The sequence below is a fragment of the Squalius cephalus genome (genome assembly GCF_949319135.1).
Source record: "Squalius cephalus genome assembly, chromosome: 14".
In the NCBI taxonomy this organism is placed as follows: domain Eukaryota; kingdom Metazoa; phylum Chordata; class Actinopteri; order Cypriniformes; family Leuciscidae; genus Squalius; species Squalius cephalus.
The window spans coordinates 34,440,829-34,459,791 of record NC_137135.1 but is presented as its reverse complement, the minus strand read 5'-3'; the positions used below and the strand labels follow the sequence as shown (position 1 = coordinate 34,459,791).

At 37.1% G+C, this 18,963-nt stretch overlaps 2 protein-coding genes across 5 annotated transcripts in view; one reads left to right on the top strand and one right to left on the bottom strand.

The window, feature by feature from the left end:
• Positions 1–1,300, top strand: part of adad1 (adenosine deaminase domain containing 1 (testis-specific)) — a 105,396-nt gene extending 104,096 nt beyond the window's left edge. For 3 of the 4 annotated variants that reach the window (XM_079892095.1, XM_079892097.1, XM_079892096.1), the window contains exon 12: positions 886–1,300. In XM_079892095.1, the coding sequence (XP_079748221.1) occupies positions 886–999 (114 nt within the window). In that variant the 3' untranslated portion in view covers positions 1,000–1,300. The remainder of the gene's footprint in view (positions 1–885) is intronic. The other variant, XM_079892094.1, reaches the window with a different exon arrangement.
• A 10,402-nt stretch (positions 1,301–11,702) lies between these two features.
• On the bottom strand, positions 11,703–12,769 carry il2 (interleukin 2). The gene is made up of 3 exons (XM_079891810.1): positions 12,734–12,769; positions 12,343–12,480; positions 11,703–11,938 (listed from the first exon to the last, which is right to left on the bottom strand). The coding sequence occupies exons 1-3, from the start codon at positions 12,764–12,766 to the stop codon at positions 11,837–11,839; spliced, it is 273 nt and encodes a 90-aa protein (XP_079747936.1). The 5' UTR covers positions 12,767–12,769; the 3' UTR covers positions 11,703–11,836.
• Positions 12,770–18,963: the final 6,194 nt, after the last annotated feature.

Here is an 18,963-nt window from a genome sequence, read left to right as displayed (position 1 = left end):
ACACAGCGCATACAGATTTATTTAATTAATCACAGACATAACCAGTAATAGAAATGTATTGTGATATCCTGCTGTTTAAAATAATACAATTTCTCATTTTATTAGTGCCGGTACTTTAAGAATGACGTATTTCCTGCATTGTGTTCAGCGTGTCAAAGTTTTTGTCTTCTTAAATGAGCTGGTATGTTAATATATACACGTAGTTCAGCACTGCTTTAAGTTATTGACACTTTACAGCAATAAAGAAGTAAATGCATACATGAGTAAACAGGACATGCTTGATGTTAACACAGATTTAAGCGTGGAAAGCCATGGACAGTGTAGTATTTCTTACAAACATTAAGAGAAATACAGTGCAAGAAAGGTTTAAACTACTCTTTCTTATACTGGATTTCTCCTAATGTTTATAATTTGCATCTTTGTTCTTATTTTTAAAGCCCAAGTCAAAATAAAATAACTATTTTGAGGTATGTTGTTAAATAAGATTTTGATCATATCGTCCACCCAATTACTATTCCTGTTGTTTTAGGTTGTTGCTGTAGTATTGGTGTCAATATATTTTAGTCGAGTATCGTATCAAAGTCATAATTTAGGTATTGTGACAACACTAAGCCATATCGCAATTTCAGTATTATTTGGATTAATCGTGCTGTCCTACATTAAGATAAAGCCAGCTCAAAACGACATAATCACATGGGAACCCAGAACACCCTAGCAACACCCTGGAAACCACTCTGGCGATTTTTTTTTTTTTTTTTTTTTTTTGCATGCAATTATTGACAAAAAAAATCAAGTCACTTTTATTAGTTGTCCAGCTTTAAAAATAATTCTTCTTAATGGCTGCTGCTTTAACACTGATCATCTCGTTCTTTATTGAACGTCAAGATGATGGCAAAGCCGTACCAGGAAGCAAAGAGTGTGTTGAAGTCTTACCTGGAAAGGAAGGGCTACGGCCAGTGGGTGGAGAAGCCGCCGATCAGCGACCATTTCTCTGTGTGAGAACCCACCGACAGATGCCATAAGCCACTGCAATATATCATGTATCAATATGTTTAAATTGCATGCTAAATTACTTTGTGGTTTGCATGTTTGTTTTGTTCAAATTTGTTGTATAACGATGCAGCAAGAGGCACTTACAGACAACAGATGTACATTGGTTATTGGACTGGGGAAACGTACTGGATTTGAAGTTTATTTACACAAGTGCAAAGATATAAAATACAGTTCAAGACAGATAATAGTGTAAAATTGTAACAAAAGGGGATGTTCTGTTTGTTTTCAAGGTAAATGAATATAATAAAAATTGTTTGGACTTTCATTTGCTGACTGAATAGTGTTTAATTAGTGTAAAATAAATGAAAGAATTGTTTTTATGGTTTTACAATATCAAAACCAAGTGTCTCATGGCGGCATATTTTTAACTGGTAGTTAAAGGATCGGGTGAAGGGTAATTGCAAAAAAAAAACAAGACTTTCAACATACATTCTCAAGAAGAGGGGACCAAATACGCCAGAAATCATTAGACCGCCGGCGTAAGTCACAAGTTAGTTTTTCTAAAGGAAGGAAAATAGCAATTTGATTCATCCACATATTAACTCATGTTAACGAAATATGCAGATAAGAATTTCAACCCAGGGTTTAGGAATGTACAGTGTGAAATGTCAGCTTATGTTAATAGTTAACCCTGGGTAAATTATGAGCAGTTTGAAACGTGACGCAAGATAACCCAGGATTACATTTACCTGGGGTTTAGAATGACCTGGGTTAACTAGTTCAGGCGTGAATAGCTCTCGTGTACCTCTGTTTTGACATCTGGAATGTGGGACATGTTGTAGATTAGAAGTGTGCTTTCTTTTAAGTGCTTTATAGGTCATTTTATTTGTGGTTAGTGAAACCCTACTGAGAAACGGGCCACTGCACGGTGTGTGTTTGTTCATAGGTAAACATCAGATGTTCAAGTTCCCTGTTCATACTACAACACAGGAAACCTCAGGGGCTTCCTGTCAAAAGTGTAACTGCATCCAATCGCGTTTAATATGCATTTATGTTAGTGGGGCTCATGCATGGACCATCTTTTCAATCAATTGTTGTGCATCTTAGTGACGGGACCACGTTTTGCTGTGGAGCAGGTTTGTACGCTGTATGCATCTCTTAAAATGGAGGGAGTGATTCATGCTTTTTGCTTTTTTTGTTCTGGATTAATGCATTTTGAAGTCATACAATAGTCTTTGTTTTTCTTTTGGAGCAAATGCGCAGGATCAATGTGCATGTGAATGCATGCAATCAAGCCATGCTGCAAAAACAGCCTAAAATGCATTGAGACAGTTGTGCTGTTTAACACGCAGGATGTTTTGTTCTGTCAATGCTTGATCTTGGGTTGTGGTCAGTTTGTGTCATTCATGTTAAGTGGCCTTTATTTCCATAGCAATGCATTCAGTTATGTTAATATTTTGATTACAGAATTTAATCGTGGTGAAATAGACTCCAGTTGTGGGGTCTGGAGTCAAAGGTCAAGGATAAAATGCACTTGAAATGGAGCAAGAAGCTCAGAGACGGTATAAGGTGGAGGACGCTATGGAAGCTTGTTTCCGCCACGATGTAGAAAGGAAAAAAGATAATTACGACTCTCACAATTCTGACTTTTTTTCTCGTAATTGCGAGTTTATATCTCGCAAACCGGTAGCCTGGTTAAAACCAGACCATTCTCAGTAGTAACTGAGTTATGGTCTGGCAAAATTTCATTAATATCTCATTTCCAAAGGGGCATCACCAACGGACATCGCTCAAATGCCTCTGGGCGCAATTGGATAGACCTAAAACCAATCAGAGCGATCGTCATCGTGTAAAGCTATAAGCTGCGTCCCAATTCGCCTAAGTTACACTACGCCATAAAAGTATGTACTCTTCTTGTGAAGAAAAGGTAATTACTTTTGAATGTGTAGCAAAAAAGTAGGCAAGCTTTGGGACATACTACTCCGTCATCTATATCGGACGGATCTGTCGTGTGCATCCTGTCACGTAAACTGCCCTGTCAATCATTGTGTCACAGTTAAAATCTTCTATTAAATCTAATTTAATTTCCTACCGTTTCGGAGAGAAATGTAGTAGCACGTTCATCTGCCAGTGGGTCTTTCATGGAGACTGTCCTCATGTGTTTGTAATTTGAATATAATAATGCATTTAAAAGTTGAACGGGCGTCGCTCAAATGCCTCTGGGCGCAATTGGATAGACCTAAAACCAATCAGAGCGATCGTCATTGTGTAAAGCCCGCCCCAACGTTTCTGATTGGTGCCGCGATTTCGACGGATTAGAAATGGGCTTGAATGAGCTCTTTGCCAGACTACTTGCAGAGCAAATCTAAATTTGCCGGACATAATCTCGCGATTGCGAGGTATGAAGTCCAAATTGTGTGATATAAACTCTTAATTCTGAGAAAATCACAATTCCGACTTTTTTTCATGCTATTGCGAATTCATCTCACAATTCTATAATGTTTTTTTTTTTCTCAGGATTGAGAGTTTATTTTCTGCTATTCTGACTTTTTTCCCGTAGAATTTTGAGATATAAACTTGCAATTCTGAGACAAAAAGGTCAGGATTGTGAGAGAAAAAGGTCAGAATTGTGATAGAAAAAGTTGCAATTACATTTTTTGTTATTCGATGGTGGAAACAAGCTTCCATAGACCATTGACCATTTGTTAAAAGAAAAAAAAAAGGCAAGGACGTCTATAGTACTTTCAGAGAGCCTGTTATCATTCCCATTCATCCTAGTTGCACGACTTCCAGAAATGGAAGTATGTGGTCAGCAAGCTTTTATCTCTGCTTATAGGCACTTTTGTTGTATTTTTCTTGTGTTTTATCACCTGTTCTGTAAATGTCATGTGACTGCACAGGTAAATGACATCCGTGAGCGAGTTGTTCAAAAGTAATTGATCGGATTTCGGCTCTCGGATTGGATCAAATCCTGAAGATGGGTTGTTTAAAAGGAAAAAAGGATTCTGAAATCAGATTAGATCACAAAGTCCAGTCTTGTTTTTGATCTGGATCAACTCATCAGTTTGTGTTGTTCAAAACTTTTTTGTAAGTTTGGGATACCTTTTGATCCAAAAAACTTTAAAACAGGTAAAAAAAACCTTGTTTTCATTTTTATATATACACACACATTTTTGTATTTTTGCTCTTGATTAGTTTAACTGTTAAAGTAATGAATTAGAAGTAGACATTAGGCTACATATTAAATATTATATTTAATTCAGTGGGTTTTTTTTATCACTTTGTAAACTACATTGGCACAATCATAAGAGATGAACCAGTCAAAAGTTATTTGTGAGCGAACGCGAAGTCTTTTTTTTTTTTTCGCATAACTTTTCTGAGAGAACGCTAAAGAATTGAAATGTCAATCTTTCTTATCACCATGTCTCTCTTTAAGGGCTCTGTAGAGCACTAGTAATCCAGATTTGGTAATCTGAAAAGGTGTGTGTCTGGATCAGGAGGATCCAATCCAGTTTTGCTTTGAAAAACCGGCACACAAGATGGATTACCTGATCCAGGATAGCAAAACATGTGATTTCCCAATCCAGATCATTCTGATCCAGATTAAACTTTTTGAACAAATGGCCCCCGGCAGGGGTGGACTGGCCATAGGGCATACCGGGCACTTTCCCAGTGGGCCGACGTGCTTTTTGGGCCGATACATCTCATACTCGTACATAGTTTTCATTAATATTCTTTTTTCTTTTTTTTTTTAACAGCCCATAAAACTCGTACATCGGCGGCCAGTTCGTTTAGTTTTGTTTTGCTTAATTGGCGGCACTGGGTTTGTGCCAGTGTTGGTCAAAAAAAGTCAGCGTTAGTTTTTTTTTCTGACAGACCAGCCCATGAAACACGTAGATCAGCGGCCCATTGGTTCTTTTCTTGATTGACACTGGGCTGGCCCAATCACATCTTTAAACGAGTGAGCGAGCGTGCAGCAGTGTCAGTGTGTATCTGTCAAAATAGTCAGAGAGATGGAGAAGAAACGCAAGGATTGTGCAGAGAAATAGCGTGAAAAAATAGAAACAGGCCCTTCAAGCAGACGCTGTATGTGTCAAAATACATGTTTTCTGACCTTCATCAGCTCCAGTGGCTGATGACGATAGTGAGAAGGATCAGGAGAGAGATGAGTGAGTGTAAAGCCTGCAATAAGCAGAACTACTTTCAAGACACTTAGGCTATGAGTGTAGGAACCCTTTACCCAGTTACGCATTATTTCCACATCTTCATAGTTGAGATTACTGCAATTTACTAGAAAGAGGCGTTTGTAAACCATGTTTTCCACCAAAATATAAGCTTGATGCAGTTTCCGTCAAAATAAAAGATCATGTGCTTTTTTTGTTTTTTTTTGTACAAAATATGGCTATTACTGTCATTGGATTAATATTATAACTATAATTATGTAGTAGGTGTAATGTAAACAGACACTGCAACTAAAAGAGGTTTGACATCTTCTTTGTTTAATTTGCACACTGAATATGGGTTGGAGCTTTTAATTTTGAACTCTTAAAGTGCACCAAATTGGTGAATTTAATGCTCAAAATGTTCTTATGGGGGGGCATGCCCCCAAACCCCCCTAGAAGAACCAAGGTCCACCCACCACAGTTTTATCAAAAATTTGGAGAAACACTGGTATTGCAATGCCAATGCAGCTTATAGCTTGTTTTAGGATTCATCACTGTGGAGGATAGTTCAATTGTATTAATGTCACATTTTTACTTATTTCATCTGTTAACTCTCACTCGTTCCTACTCACTCATTACATGGCATTAGTGGTTTTAAGGAATAGGAGTTGGTATGCATATATTTAAGGGTGTGTTATATAAGACGGGTGGTGTTTATGATCATATAGTGGGGCCAGTCTGGGCCAAAATGCCAGGGTCGATTGTTTCAGCCCTGGCCCCTGGCAACACTGGTTGGCTGATGGGACCACATGAATACAGACATCTACTATAATACAATGAAATATTGAATAAAATGTATTACATACCACTGCGTGTTTTTAGCTGAAAGTCTTTTAAAGGGGTGGTTGATTATGATTTCACTTTTTTTAACTTTAGTTAGTGTGTAATGTTGCTGTTTGATCATAAACAACATCTGCAAAGTTACAACGCTCAAAGTTCAAAGCAAAGGGAGATATTTGCTTTTACAGAAATCGCTTTTTAAGGACTACAACAAACGGCTGATAGAGACTACACCACATTCCTCCCGGGTTAGTGACATCACAAACCCTAGAATTTACATAAACCCCGCCCCCTGAACACCATTTATAGATTATCAAGCCAGAATATGCTAATCAATGAAGCTACATAAACTCATCAACTAACCATTCAGAAATGTCCTGTTGCTTCTACATGTTGTCACTTCTTCTTGAGTCTCTCCATCTTTCTGACTCCGGTTTGAACATAAAAGGCTAAAAGTTTTTGAAATTTTCAGTGCATGTGTGTGTGAGGTAAAAGGACATGAGCTCTTGAAGCTCCGCCCCCTGTGCCAGGAGCAGCAGCTCATTTGCATTTAAAGGGACAGACACAAAACGGTGTGTTTTTGCTCACCCTCAAAAATTGACAATTTTAACATGCTATATAAAAATATCGGTGGCATATTTTGAGCTAAAACTTCACACACACTCTGGGGACATCAGAGACTTATTTTACATCTTGTGAAAAGGGTATTACATCACCCCTTTAAAAATGTTTTAGTGTTACTGGATTTGAGAACAAAACTTAATGTTTAAAATCAGAGAAAGCTTCCACGATAATGTCATCGGAGCATGTGTGACAGAAGAGCTTTTTTTAGCAGATATCTTGTAAACATTCAGTCTCCTCCACCACTTGTTAGACGTAAATAAACATGAATGTAGAATGTACAGTATGTACACATACTTATCATAGCACTGTGCAAGGTCAATTTGATTGAGAAAATAGTTGGATTCATGCTTTTTTCAAAAATGTATTTAATTAATATACAATTTTTTTTTTTTTTACTGTTGATTATTCCAGATCTTCATCCCTTTCAGTCCGATTGACATTCAGTTAGGATTGAGCACAATCAGATTACTCACGATGGTTTGGTTGCATGTAAACGTAGCTATCCACCTTATTTTTAAAGTCGGCATGAAACAGAAGTTGCAACAGTCTTTTCTTCCCTTTTGTGTCGTATATATTGTATATAGGGGAGGGCGGATCGATCCTGAAGAATTGATACTGACGTGGTATCGAAAAGGATCGATCCTCACATAAAAATATCAATCCAAATGTGTTTGTTTTTTTTACCAGTAATTTTTGTTAATTTAGCACGCAATTTAGTGCGTAAAATAAGCTGCTAAGTGGAAAAATAAGCAAACGTTAACGAATGATTTTGTAGGATAGAACTATTTCTCCTAGTCATCTGGATACAAGACGAAACCAATCAATCACAGAGTGTTCGATTTCCGTTTGGGAAACGAAGCCATGCTTAGATGACAGAGAAACAATCGGGAGTTATTTCGCAATAAACAAACTAAAAGTGTACATAACGTTTCAAAATGTTGACGTCAGTAAGATTTTCTTTTAACGAAATTAATATTTTTATTCATCAAGGATCGATGCATTAAATTGATCAAAAGTGACTGTCAAATAATTCTGCATAAAAGAATGGTTATGGTGGTTTCCACAAAAATATGATTGTGGAAACCACCACTTTGTCAATTATTATCAACATTGATAATAATAAGATATGTTTCTTGAGCAGCAAATCAGCATTTTAAAATGATTTCTCATCATGAAGGATCATGAAGACTGGAGTAATGACGCTGAAAATTCAGCTTTGATCACAGGAATAAATTACAGTTTAGTATTAAATTGTAATAATATTTCAGTTTTTACTGCATTTTTGCTCAAATAAATGCAGAAGAGAATTAAAAATCTTACAGACCCCAAACCTTTGAACAGTAGGCTAGTGAACAAAAGTGCATTTACTATAATTAGGGTAGTTTGGTGAGAGTCACTGACTAATTACAGGCGAGTTGAGAGCACAAATCACAAAATATTGAAAACGTCTTCAGAAATTAGCATATTAATGATGCATTCACCTCATAAATCATGACATACTGCTCTAGCACAGGAAAGTGCATGTAAGTTCAAGTGCATGCTTTTAAAATTAAAAAGTATATATCGATATCGGCGATACTGGCCCTGTATTTACTTTACCCCGAATTTTGCAGTGTCGCCCACCCCTAGTTGTATATCCGAGTGAAACGCTTCTAGAACAAGAGCAAATGTGGGCGGGGCTTGATTTTGTCTGTGAGGAATTGATTGGCTGGTTGTGGTTTACTATTGGCTGATCTCATGTGAGTGACAGGTTGCCCCGCAGGTTGGGAAGTTATTCTGATTCAAGATTACGAGGCAGATTAATTAACGATGTACACGGATAAATCGTTTATAATAAACGCTGCAATATTCCAAACAAGAATTGCACATTTTGATTTCATGGTGACTTTCTTCTCCTCCACTTCCAGTTATTTTTTAGCTGTACAAAAACAGTGTTATGCTACTTGATATTATAAAACTGGTATTTGTATCATATTATATCATATAATTTTAAATGTATTATCATAATCATAGCACAAATAGTTTTTCCGTTTACCGCACTGTTATTCTTCAACCTATATGAAGTCTTGAACGTTCACAGAAAATAGCTTCTGTGTCACAAAATAAGCTGATTTAAGTCTTTCCCTGTTCATGTTCATTCATGTTCTTGCATGTTCTTGCATGACTAGGGAAAAAAGCTGCCTGGAGGCATTTTAAGATTGTCCACAGATGTTCCTTAAAGGGAGTTTGAGCTTGGAATTTGGAAATATGAGGCACAGACGTATGGACTTATTTTTTATGGCGCTTTTTTGGCGTTCTTTTTCAAAATCTGGCATGAGGTTGAGTTATTGATGAGATTTTTGCAACATCATATGTGACCCTGGACCACAAAACCAGTCACATGGGTCAACTTTTTGAAATTGAGATTGACACATCATCTGAAAGCTGAATAAATAAGCCGTTCATTGATGCATGGTTTTGTTAGGATATGACAATATTTGGTCGAGATACAACTAATAGAAAATCTGGAATCTGAGGATGCAAAAAAATCAAAACATTGAGAAAATCTCCTTTAAAGTTGTTCATTTATGTTGGCGATTGTGCTGCATTCACTCACAGAAATACATGTTTTATATATTTACTGTAGGAAATTTACTAAATATCTTCATGGAACATGATCTTTACTTAATATCCTCATGATTTTGACCCATACAATGTATTGTTGGCTATTGCCACAGATATACCCGTGCGACTCGAGACTGGTTTTGTGACCCAGGGTCACACATGTACGTTGTTCACACTGAGCTGATATCGAGCAGGTATTGTCAGTTTTAGCTCAGGCACTTGAGATCTTGCAGTTGGTTGTAACTCAGATAGTATCAGTTTATGGTTTAAAGGGCTCAACCACATAAACTCTCACATGTGGGCCAATTTATTTATTTATTTATTTTCGGTTCCTGCGTTGTTTGCTGCGCTGGCGGGCCGTCCAGTTATCCCACATCCCCCTTAATCCCTACACATTTCCTGATCAGGAAGGTGGGCGTTAGTCTTGAGCAATCATCGCCTGGCATCCACTTTTAAAGCAGTGAAATAAATGCACAAGAACTGTGGTTTAGTGCTGCTCAGTGTTGTGCGTTTGGTTTTTGGGGTGATAGAGACCCACGCAGGAACCTTATAGAGGTACCCACACTATCTGAAAGTTTGTTTATGCTGCAAAGTGCACTTTAATCATTTCCCTTCACACCTTCCAGGAAGGAAGGCAGTGTTTGCCATGTCAAGTATCACTACTTCGTTTGCTCATACTTACAGGATTAGAGATTTCAACACTTACCTAAGTAATAAACTTTGACAATGTGCTGCGCCGTTTGTTCTGCGGACATGAGTAATGCCTCAAATCACAAGGCTTGTTAATAAAAGTAATCAAATGTGTGGTTTTCTTAGATTTACGGATTGTAGACAATTACACAGATTGAATGCATCATATAAGACCTCATTTCATCTTTAAGTGTGTTATTTATTCTTTCACTTTAAAAGAAATATAAGAATCTCCCATTTACATTTTTTTTTGCAAACTTTATAAGAAATAAAATTGATCAATTATTTAATTATTCATTCATTTTTGTCAATTTTATAAGAAATACATATTTCTGACATTGACCATTTATTGTTGTTAATTTATTTTTTGCAAATTTTATACAAATAAAAATCTCCCAATGATGATTTATTTGTTTATTTTTGTAAACTTTATAAGAAATACATAATTCTGCCATTGACCATTTATTGTTAATTTATTTTTATGCAAATTTAAAAAATAAAAATCTCCCATTGACGATTTATTTATTTATGTAAACTTTATAAAAAATACATAATTCTGCCATTGACCATTTATTGTTAATTTATTTTTATGCAAATTTAAAAAATAAAAATCTCCCATTGACGATTTATTTATGTAAACTTTATAAAAAATACAAAATTCTGCCATTGACCATTGATTAATTTATTTTTTGCAAAAAAAAAAAAAAAAAAAATTTAAATCTCCCATTGACCATTTATTTATTTGTTTATTTTTATAAAAAATATTTTTATAAATAATAACTTTATAAAAAATATTTTGAAAAGCTCCCATTGACACTGAATTTTCCTCGTTTCCAATGTTACCCGCAGTGATGACATCATGGGAATATTTATTAAATGGCTTGCATTCCTTGCACATGTTCATGCATTTACAGCCAGTGATCGTGTTAACGGTGCTGACAGAAAACAAGACAAGCTCTGATGCCCCAAAACTAATCCACTTTTGCTGCGTTGCAAGCACTGCTATTTTAAAAAACATATTTAACAACATTTAAAGTTGTTCTGGACAGACGCCCTCTGCTGTCAGGCCAAGAGTGAGTAATGGGTTATAATTTAGAGAGAAAAAAGTGCCTGACCGCAACTGCATCACATGAAGTGAACCAGAACGCATGCTAAAGGAACGTGCCATAACTGATAACTCTAATTCAGTGTAATGATGAGCATCCCAGTGTGGTTTAGGTGGGCAAGAGTGATGACTTATTAGTAGTAGGTGTAGAAAATATTTTCCAGGCATGTTTCCCATTGCTTGTCATAGAACGTGTGATCGGGGACTTTCCCAATGAGTTCACACACACGATGTCCACCTTAGCGTTGAAATGGGGTCAAACGCTCAAATAAACGCAGTTTATATGTAGGTCAGGGGGTCAGAATCTAAATTAGCAGTTGTGTTTTTCGCACCCGTGACCTCCGCGTAATAAAACCAACATGATGACTGAAATCAGTGAAATCTCAAGCTTTTAGAAGAATTCGGTTCACATTTATTTATTGTAAAACAAATAGCATACATTCAAATAAATAAGCAATTTATAATTCAATAATTTATAATTCAATAATAATTCAATAAATATTAATAAATAAATAAATAAGAAGCAAAGCTTATGTAAAACATTCTAGTGCATTTTTTTTTTGTTTTAAAACAAAATACAACTCAGAGAACTGGTAACATGTCGGTCTTCATAGAAGTTACATAAACATTTATATCAAGGATACATTCATAGCACTCCAATGAATAAAGACATAATAAATACAATTACTATTTTTTATAAATAAAAGTTTAACCCTGATGTTTTTTTTTTTTTTAAAGTTTCCTAGACATGATCGAGAAACAGATTTAAATAGAGCAGAGCAGGTTAACCTTCAAGAGCAGGTTAACCTTCACATGATCACCATTGCTCCACCAGATTTTTGATGGCTTCTAGAAACTCCTCAACATTTTTTGTGGGGTACATCTCGCAGGCTTTGCATGAGCTTGGGCTTGGTGAAGTCTAGAGAGAGGAGGAGAAGAGAGAACAATATGAGTCTTCACTCTTAAACATAAAGGTTTCTCAGAGATGCCATAGAAGAGTGATTCTAGGTTCCCCAAAGAAACGTGCAGTTATTACAAATCTAAAGAACATATTTCCACTACACTCTTAAAAAATGAAGGTTCAAAAAGCATTTTTTTTTTTTGCAGCGATTTCACAGAAGAACCATTTTTCACTTTCAGTGAACAGAATAAAAAACAAAGTTTTTTTTTTTTTTTTGCATTAAGAACCTTAATAGTTAAAGGTCCTTTGTGAAACCAATGATGCCAAAAAAGACACTTTTATTTTTAAGAAAGTATCACCAATCACGGTCATCGTTACTTTAGGCCTAATTGATGAAGCATATAAAATTGTTTTTCACTTACATAATCCATTGCAAACTCCAGTCCGCTGTAGAAGTTCTCGAAGACATTCGAGTCATCTTTCTTTTCTTTAAGACCGCATTCGTATTCAAGGACATCTAGCTCACTAATGGAGCAGTTCAGAGCTGAAGACAAACAATCCTTGAAAGAAACAGAGAGAAAGAGTGTGTCAGGCCTAGAGTTTTAGCTCATCCTCGAGTTGTTTGCAGAGCGCATCTCTTTCTGTATCTCTCAGCTGCTCGTGCGTGTGTGTGTGTGTGTGTGAGAATTGTTGTGAGAGCTGGCTTGAGGTTTGGCTTTCTCGTAGTAACCTCCTTCCTGTGTGAGTGATCTATCTCTCTTCAGCAAACAAACTGATGTTTAAAGCTAAAATTAAATAAAAGAGTTCGCTTACCTGATGAATGTCAGCAGGAGAGTAGATTTCCATGTCGTTTGGCTGTAAAAAATAAAAATAAAGCATAAATGCATGAACAGTTTAAAATGGTTTGATATTGCTGGGTGTTTTAAAAGCAGATAATACTTACACAATTGTTTTTAGCAACATCTTTAAAACTTTTTAAATGTTTTTCAAGTATGTCAGCTTTTTCAAATGCTTTCCTGTTGGCGTCTAGTTTGACGGGCTGGGCGCTCAGGCAGCAAACCAGCGCCAGTGTCAGAGCACAAATCCAGTGTAGAGCAGACATGGTGTCGGTGGAAGTCCTTCAAAGGTTCGAGTCACCTGCTGGATGATTATCCTCAGTGCACAAGTGCAAGTGACTTGTAACCCGCTCGTGTTGGTCTATATATTGACAGCACTAGGAAAAATGAATGGGTGGGCAGAAGACTTCAGATATTAGCGAATACAATCAACTGCTGGAGTTTTTTTTTTTTCCTTTTGATGACTGTTGGGATTTTTCTTATTGCTCTTTCTTCCTCATCTAGCCCCCACCCCCCTGTCCTTTCCACCCTGTGTGTGTGTGTGTGTGAGAACACATTGAGGTTTTTTTTACACAGATGCCATATTCTGAATGTGGTAAAGTAGTCACCAATAAATAGTAACAAACTTAAGTAAAAATATTTAGTCAAGTGTCCTGTCCCCTCCGATGTGATGCATGTATTTGGCATTAGATCATACTATTGCAAACCCATTACATCATAGACATTATCAGGTCATTGCTTGTGTGGGTTTGCTCTAGTTCATTGCATAGGAAACCCTCAGTTAATGCTACTTTATACATTTAAAAAAATATATATTTACGGTCAGTGAGAAACCGCTAGTACATTTGACAAAAAATACAAGGAAATGCCGTGAAATTTTTGATCTTTGGAGTGAAAATAATTTTTTACAGTGTAGGTTTCTACACTGGCAGACAGCAGTGGGCGCTTTGAGGCACTGCATTGGTGGATATGTGTCTGTGTCTGAAGGTAGTGCATGGTGTCGAACAACACAATGGTGCGCTGAATGAAAGACATCAAGTCATGTTCACAATGGACACCGTGCTTCCCAGATCATTCCTGGACAAACTGCTTTAAAGTCATGCCAATGTTTTGAAAGCTCCACGGTGTTACAGTTTTTGGGGAAGTGACCTACATATGGCTTAATTACACTTTTAGAAGAAAAAGGGTTCTGTCAGGCACTTGATATCCTTGATATCCATATCCTTAAAGAGGTTTCGTTAGAGTGGCACGATTCTGGATAAATTGAGAATCATGAATTTTTTTTTTTTTTTTTTTTTAGATAGAAATCACGATTCTGAACCATAGACTGTAAAAAAATATGGACGACGCCCCTTCGCTCTCTTCCATTGGTGAGAAGTGAAGCCGCCAGTGTCCCGATATGGCGCTGACATCTTGGGGTTTGAGTCTGCGCAGTAGCGATCTCGGGACCAGACCTGCGCAGGAGTGAGCAGGAAGTAAAGCCGCGAAATCAAGGCCCCGCCCTCACTCTCGGTGTGAAATAATTAACTATAGAAATTTAGATATTAAATTTAAAGCTCCAATCTCCTCAGTCCTCTGAAGATCCCGAAAAAAAGTCTGTTGGTGCTTCAGTGACTACTTCGCTCAGAGAACCTGTCAATCACAGCTGTCAATCATGACGTCACACCACCGTTTTTATAGCATCAAATAACGAACTAAAAACTTATTTTAACAAACTTATTTAAACAAACACTTGAATTTAAATCAGCGTTATAAAAACTACAGTAAATGACAGAAACCACCTTCGGAAAAAAGATATTTGAAGTGTAATTAAATTGTTTAGTTGGTCTCAAGTCCCGTTGAATAACACGGGGAGGCGGGGCTTATGACCTATACTAGAACCAGTCACCGGGGGGGGGGCGATCGAGACGTTTTGGCTTCACTTTTCAGGGCTTGTGCGGCACGCTTGTTCTGACCCAAGTGTGCCGAACAAGTCCTGAAAAGTGAAGCCAAAGCGTCTCGATCGCCCCCCGGTGGCTGGTCCCAGTATAGGTCATAAACCCTGAGTCTCGATCGCCCCCCGGTGGCTGGTCCCAGTATAGCTCATAAACCCTGAGTCTCGATCGCCCCCTGGTGGCTGGTCCCATTATAGGTCATAAACCCTGAGTCTCGATCACCCCCGGTGGCTGGTCCCAGTATAGCTCATAAACCCTGAGTCTCGATCGCCCCCTGGTGGCTGGTCCCATTATAGGTCATAAACCCTGAGTCTCGATCACCCCCGGTGGCTGGTCCCAGTATAGCTCATAAACCCTGAGTCTCGATCGCCCCCTGGTGGCTGGTCCCATTATAGGTCATAAACCCTGAGTCTCGATCACCCCTGGTGGCTGGTCCCAGTATAGCTCATAAACCCTGAGTCTCGATCGCCCCCTTGTGGCTGGTCCCAGTATAGCTCATAAACCCTGAGTCTCGATCGCCCCCCGGTGGCTGGTCCCAGTATAGCTCATAAACCCTGAGTCTCGATCGCCCCCTGGTGGCTGGTCCCAGTATAGCTCATAAACCCTGAGTCTCGATCGCCCCCCGGTGGCTGGTCCCAGTATAGCTCATAAACCCTGAGTCTCGATCGCCCCCTGGTGGCTGGTCCCAGTATAGCTCATAAACCCTGAGTCTCGATCGCCCCCTGGTGGCTGGTCCCAGTATAGCTCATAAACCCTGAGTCTCGATCGCCCCCCCCGGTGGCTGGTCCCAGTATAGCTCATAAACCCCGCCCTCTCCATGTAGTCTAATGGGACGCAAGGGAAACTAAACAATCGAATTACACTTCAAATAATGTTTTCTGTCAATTTAGGTCGTTTTTTAAGTTTAAGTGTTCGTTTTTGAAATAAGTTTGGTCTTAGTTAGTTATTTGATGCTATAAAAACGGGAATGTGACATCATGATTGACAGCTTCTCTAAATGAAGCATTCACTGGGGCACCAAAGATCTTCGGTGTTGTCCATTTTTTTTAGAGTCTAAACAAAATAACGTAATTTACTAGAGGTTCTGACAAAATGTTAATTGCTGCAGTCTATCTAAAATGTTTAATTAATCTGAATTAATTATTTATTTATTTTTTTGAATGAATGATTCAATGACTCTTTAATAGTCACTTGTCGCCACCTGGTGGTGTAACGATGTAATCTGAATTTGAATTGATGTTTTAAGCGTCAAGTTGCTTTCAATATGTGATTTACTCTATTTCGATCGCTACCGTAGACATCGGTGTTTGTATGTAAACTATCAACTTTTATCCCAGTACTTTGGTGATAATATGAATATTTGTAACACAGAAATAACAGAAAGAAAGACTGTTTGTGAAGCTGTTTCATACCTATAACATCTGCTCTCTCTGGATCAGCGATTTAAACACAGATTTCCATGTGATTTTTGTCAAAGGTTTTAAAAGACAGAGCCGAATCATTATCGTTTAAGAATGAGATCACGTGGGAGTTTGAATAGAGATCGCGACCTTTTTATGATTAATCGTGGAGCTCTAGGTTCTATCACAAGGTTATTTTATGGATTTAGTTGTAATTTTAATTAAATGTAATGAATTAAGCAGCTCATAAACATACTTTATCACTAGAAAAAAAACCTGAAGTAACATGTTAAGCATGAAAGTATTACGCAAAGACATTTCTCCTTATATAGAACCTTTTTGGTATAAAGGGTTCTTTAAAATTGAGTCAAGAACCTTAGAGTTCTATAGAACCCACTAACAGTATATAGTTGTTTCTGCATATTAATAATAATAATAATTAGTTACATTTATATAGCGCTTTTATATAGCGATATTAAACTGAATCAGAAAGCATTTCAATATTTAAAAAAAAAAGTCTATACTGTATGTTTCATTTATTAAATGCTTTGAAACATATTATGAAAAGCTCTATACAAATAAACTTGACATTAGCTATGTTTCCATCCAAAGCTGAGAATTAAATTTATGCGCGCAAAATTGAAATGTTGCATAAGAGGTTTGTAAATAAAGCAGTGTTTCCATCCCATGTGCTCAAGGGAACAGAATTGCCACTTGCTTCTGTAATAAAAACAGAAGTTGCTGCAATCGGGGGAAGCCTCTGTGGCTCTTCTTTCCTCCTTCATAAATGACTTAATGCACTAAACGCTGTCATGTTCTCTTGCGTTCGCATGCATGGCGTGAGGCGCGTCTGAAACCAAATCATTCTGAAGACAGACTTTTGACTTTTTGACTTTTTATTTATTCAGTAAAAGTTTTTCCATCACAGTTTATGCACATTTCTTCTTACTGGATAAAAAATGTATCCTCCTCAACTATCCTCATAAGTTTTTTAAATATATTTGTTTTGGGGGGAAATTTAAGCGCATTTTGACTGGGATGACCACCCCACCCACTCCCAAAACAGGGAGCTTTAACCCGTGTCCTGAAAGACGTAAGAAATGTCCCGCATTTTTAAAACAGAAACACGTGGATGCCATTGAAGATTCATTAGCGCAGCCATCATGTTCTAGAACCAGTGTTGACCTCACCAAAAGTCGTTAAATACAGCAACACCTGCCAAAGATTAACATCCTAAAAAAACCTGCCTGATCTAGCAAAAATACCAGTTCAAGATGCACTAAATCTTCCTACTACTACTAGCCTTAGCAAATCACATCGTATCACTCAAACCTGGTCAAATCGAGTGATTGAGTCACAGAGACGATCACAAAAGCGTATTTGTTTATTACGTTATTGTGATGGCAAATTACATATTATTACACATTTACATGATATAATAACAGTAAAAGTATTTCCTGTAGCTCAAACAGTAGAACGCCAAGGTCATGGGTTCGATTCCCAGGGAAAGCAAGAACTGATGAGAATGTTAATGTGTATCTTGAAATGCAACGTAAGTCGCCTCGGATAACAGCGTCTGCCAAATGCATAAATGTAATCTCACACACGTGTCCCACATCGTCCCGCAAAGGAATCATCCAGGTTTTTTTAAATGCGATATCCCAAAATGCGGGGAAAAAAAGGTAAGACTTTATTTTACAGTGTCCTTGTTACATATGTTACATGTACTTACCATAGTAATAACAGTAAATTTTGCATAATTACATGCAACTAACCCTCAACCAAACCCTAACCCTATAGTAAGTACATGTAGTTGCTTAATATTACTCAGTACTTAAATATATAATTACACTGTAACAATGACACCTTAAAATAAAGTGTAATCCCAAAAAATGTAAGTGAATGGAAACATAGCAACGGTTAGTGAGTTGAGAAATCAATTGAACCGTAGTTTAGCCCAATGTTTGTTTATGTTTATAAAGTGTTACTGAGAAAAATGTAGCATTTTCATATTACCTTTTTATTGGATGACGTGAGCTGATATAATTTCCCCACATTATGTTGTAGTGATTCAAAACTTCCCGAGGATGCAAACAGTATGTACGCAGTGTGTGTTGCACATGATTTCTCTCCATTAAAGCTGAAAAAAGTGTATTTTTTTAGTAAACAATAGATTTACTTCTGTTTCTTGCGTCTGTCAAGATTATCTCCAGACCCTTCCTTCCTCATTAACATCTACACTTACATTTGATACACAAACCGGAGAACAATGAAGTGGATAATTGCTTCCCTTAAAAACTCTCCCACAGGAGAAACAATGGCATAGGTTCCCTTTCTACGGTTGCATCACAACCAATTCATTGGCACAGTGCAAACTCTTTAAAAAGGGTTGGTACCATAGTATAGTTATGGTATGTTCATGGCATACCAGTACCAGTGCGATACGATTACCATATTCAAACTATGTTGTTTACAGGTATTTTAAAAGTACATTGCTGTATTACCTTCCAAAAACTAGTTTTTTAAAAAGTGAAATGGCACTAAAGCATTACAGAGCATTTGAAGTGGAAGTAAAATAAAATGACACATGTTTTTGAAACAAAAAAGCTTGTTGAATTGCACTACTAATTGCTTGCATTTTAATGCATTGTATTTTCAGGGCTTGCATTTTTATGGGCTGAAATAATTAAGCTGTGAATATTTCAATTCAACACATTTTTTTACACACGTTTTCATTATTAAAAAAATGCAATAATCCATATTCACCTTTCAGATTTCACTTCCAAAATGTATTAAAAATACAACCTATAATATTCGACAGGCAATTTTCGGTCCATTTTATTCCGCTTTACAAATTCAGTGGTTCAAATTAG

Coding starts and splice junctions, on each gene's coding strand:
- il2 (XM_079891810.1), bottom strand. CDS start 12,766: ATGGAAATCTACTCTCCTGCTGACATTCATCAG. Junction 12,481..12,733: donor CTCCTGCTGACATTCATCAG/GTAAGCGAACTC, acceptor GTTTCTTTCAAG/GATTGTTTGTCTTCAGCTCT. Junction 11,939..12,342: donor TGGAGTTTGCAATGGATTAT/GTAAGTGAAAAA, acceptor TCCTCTCTCTAG/ACTTCACCAAGCCCAAGCTC.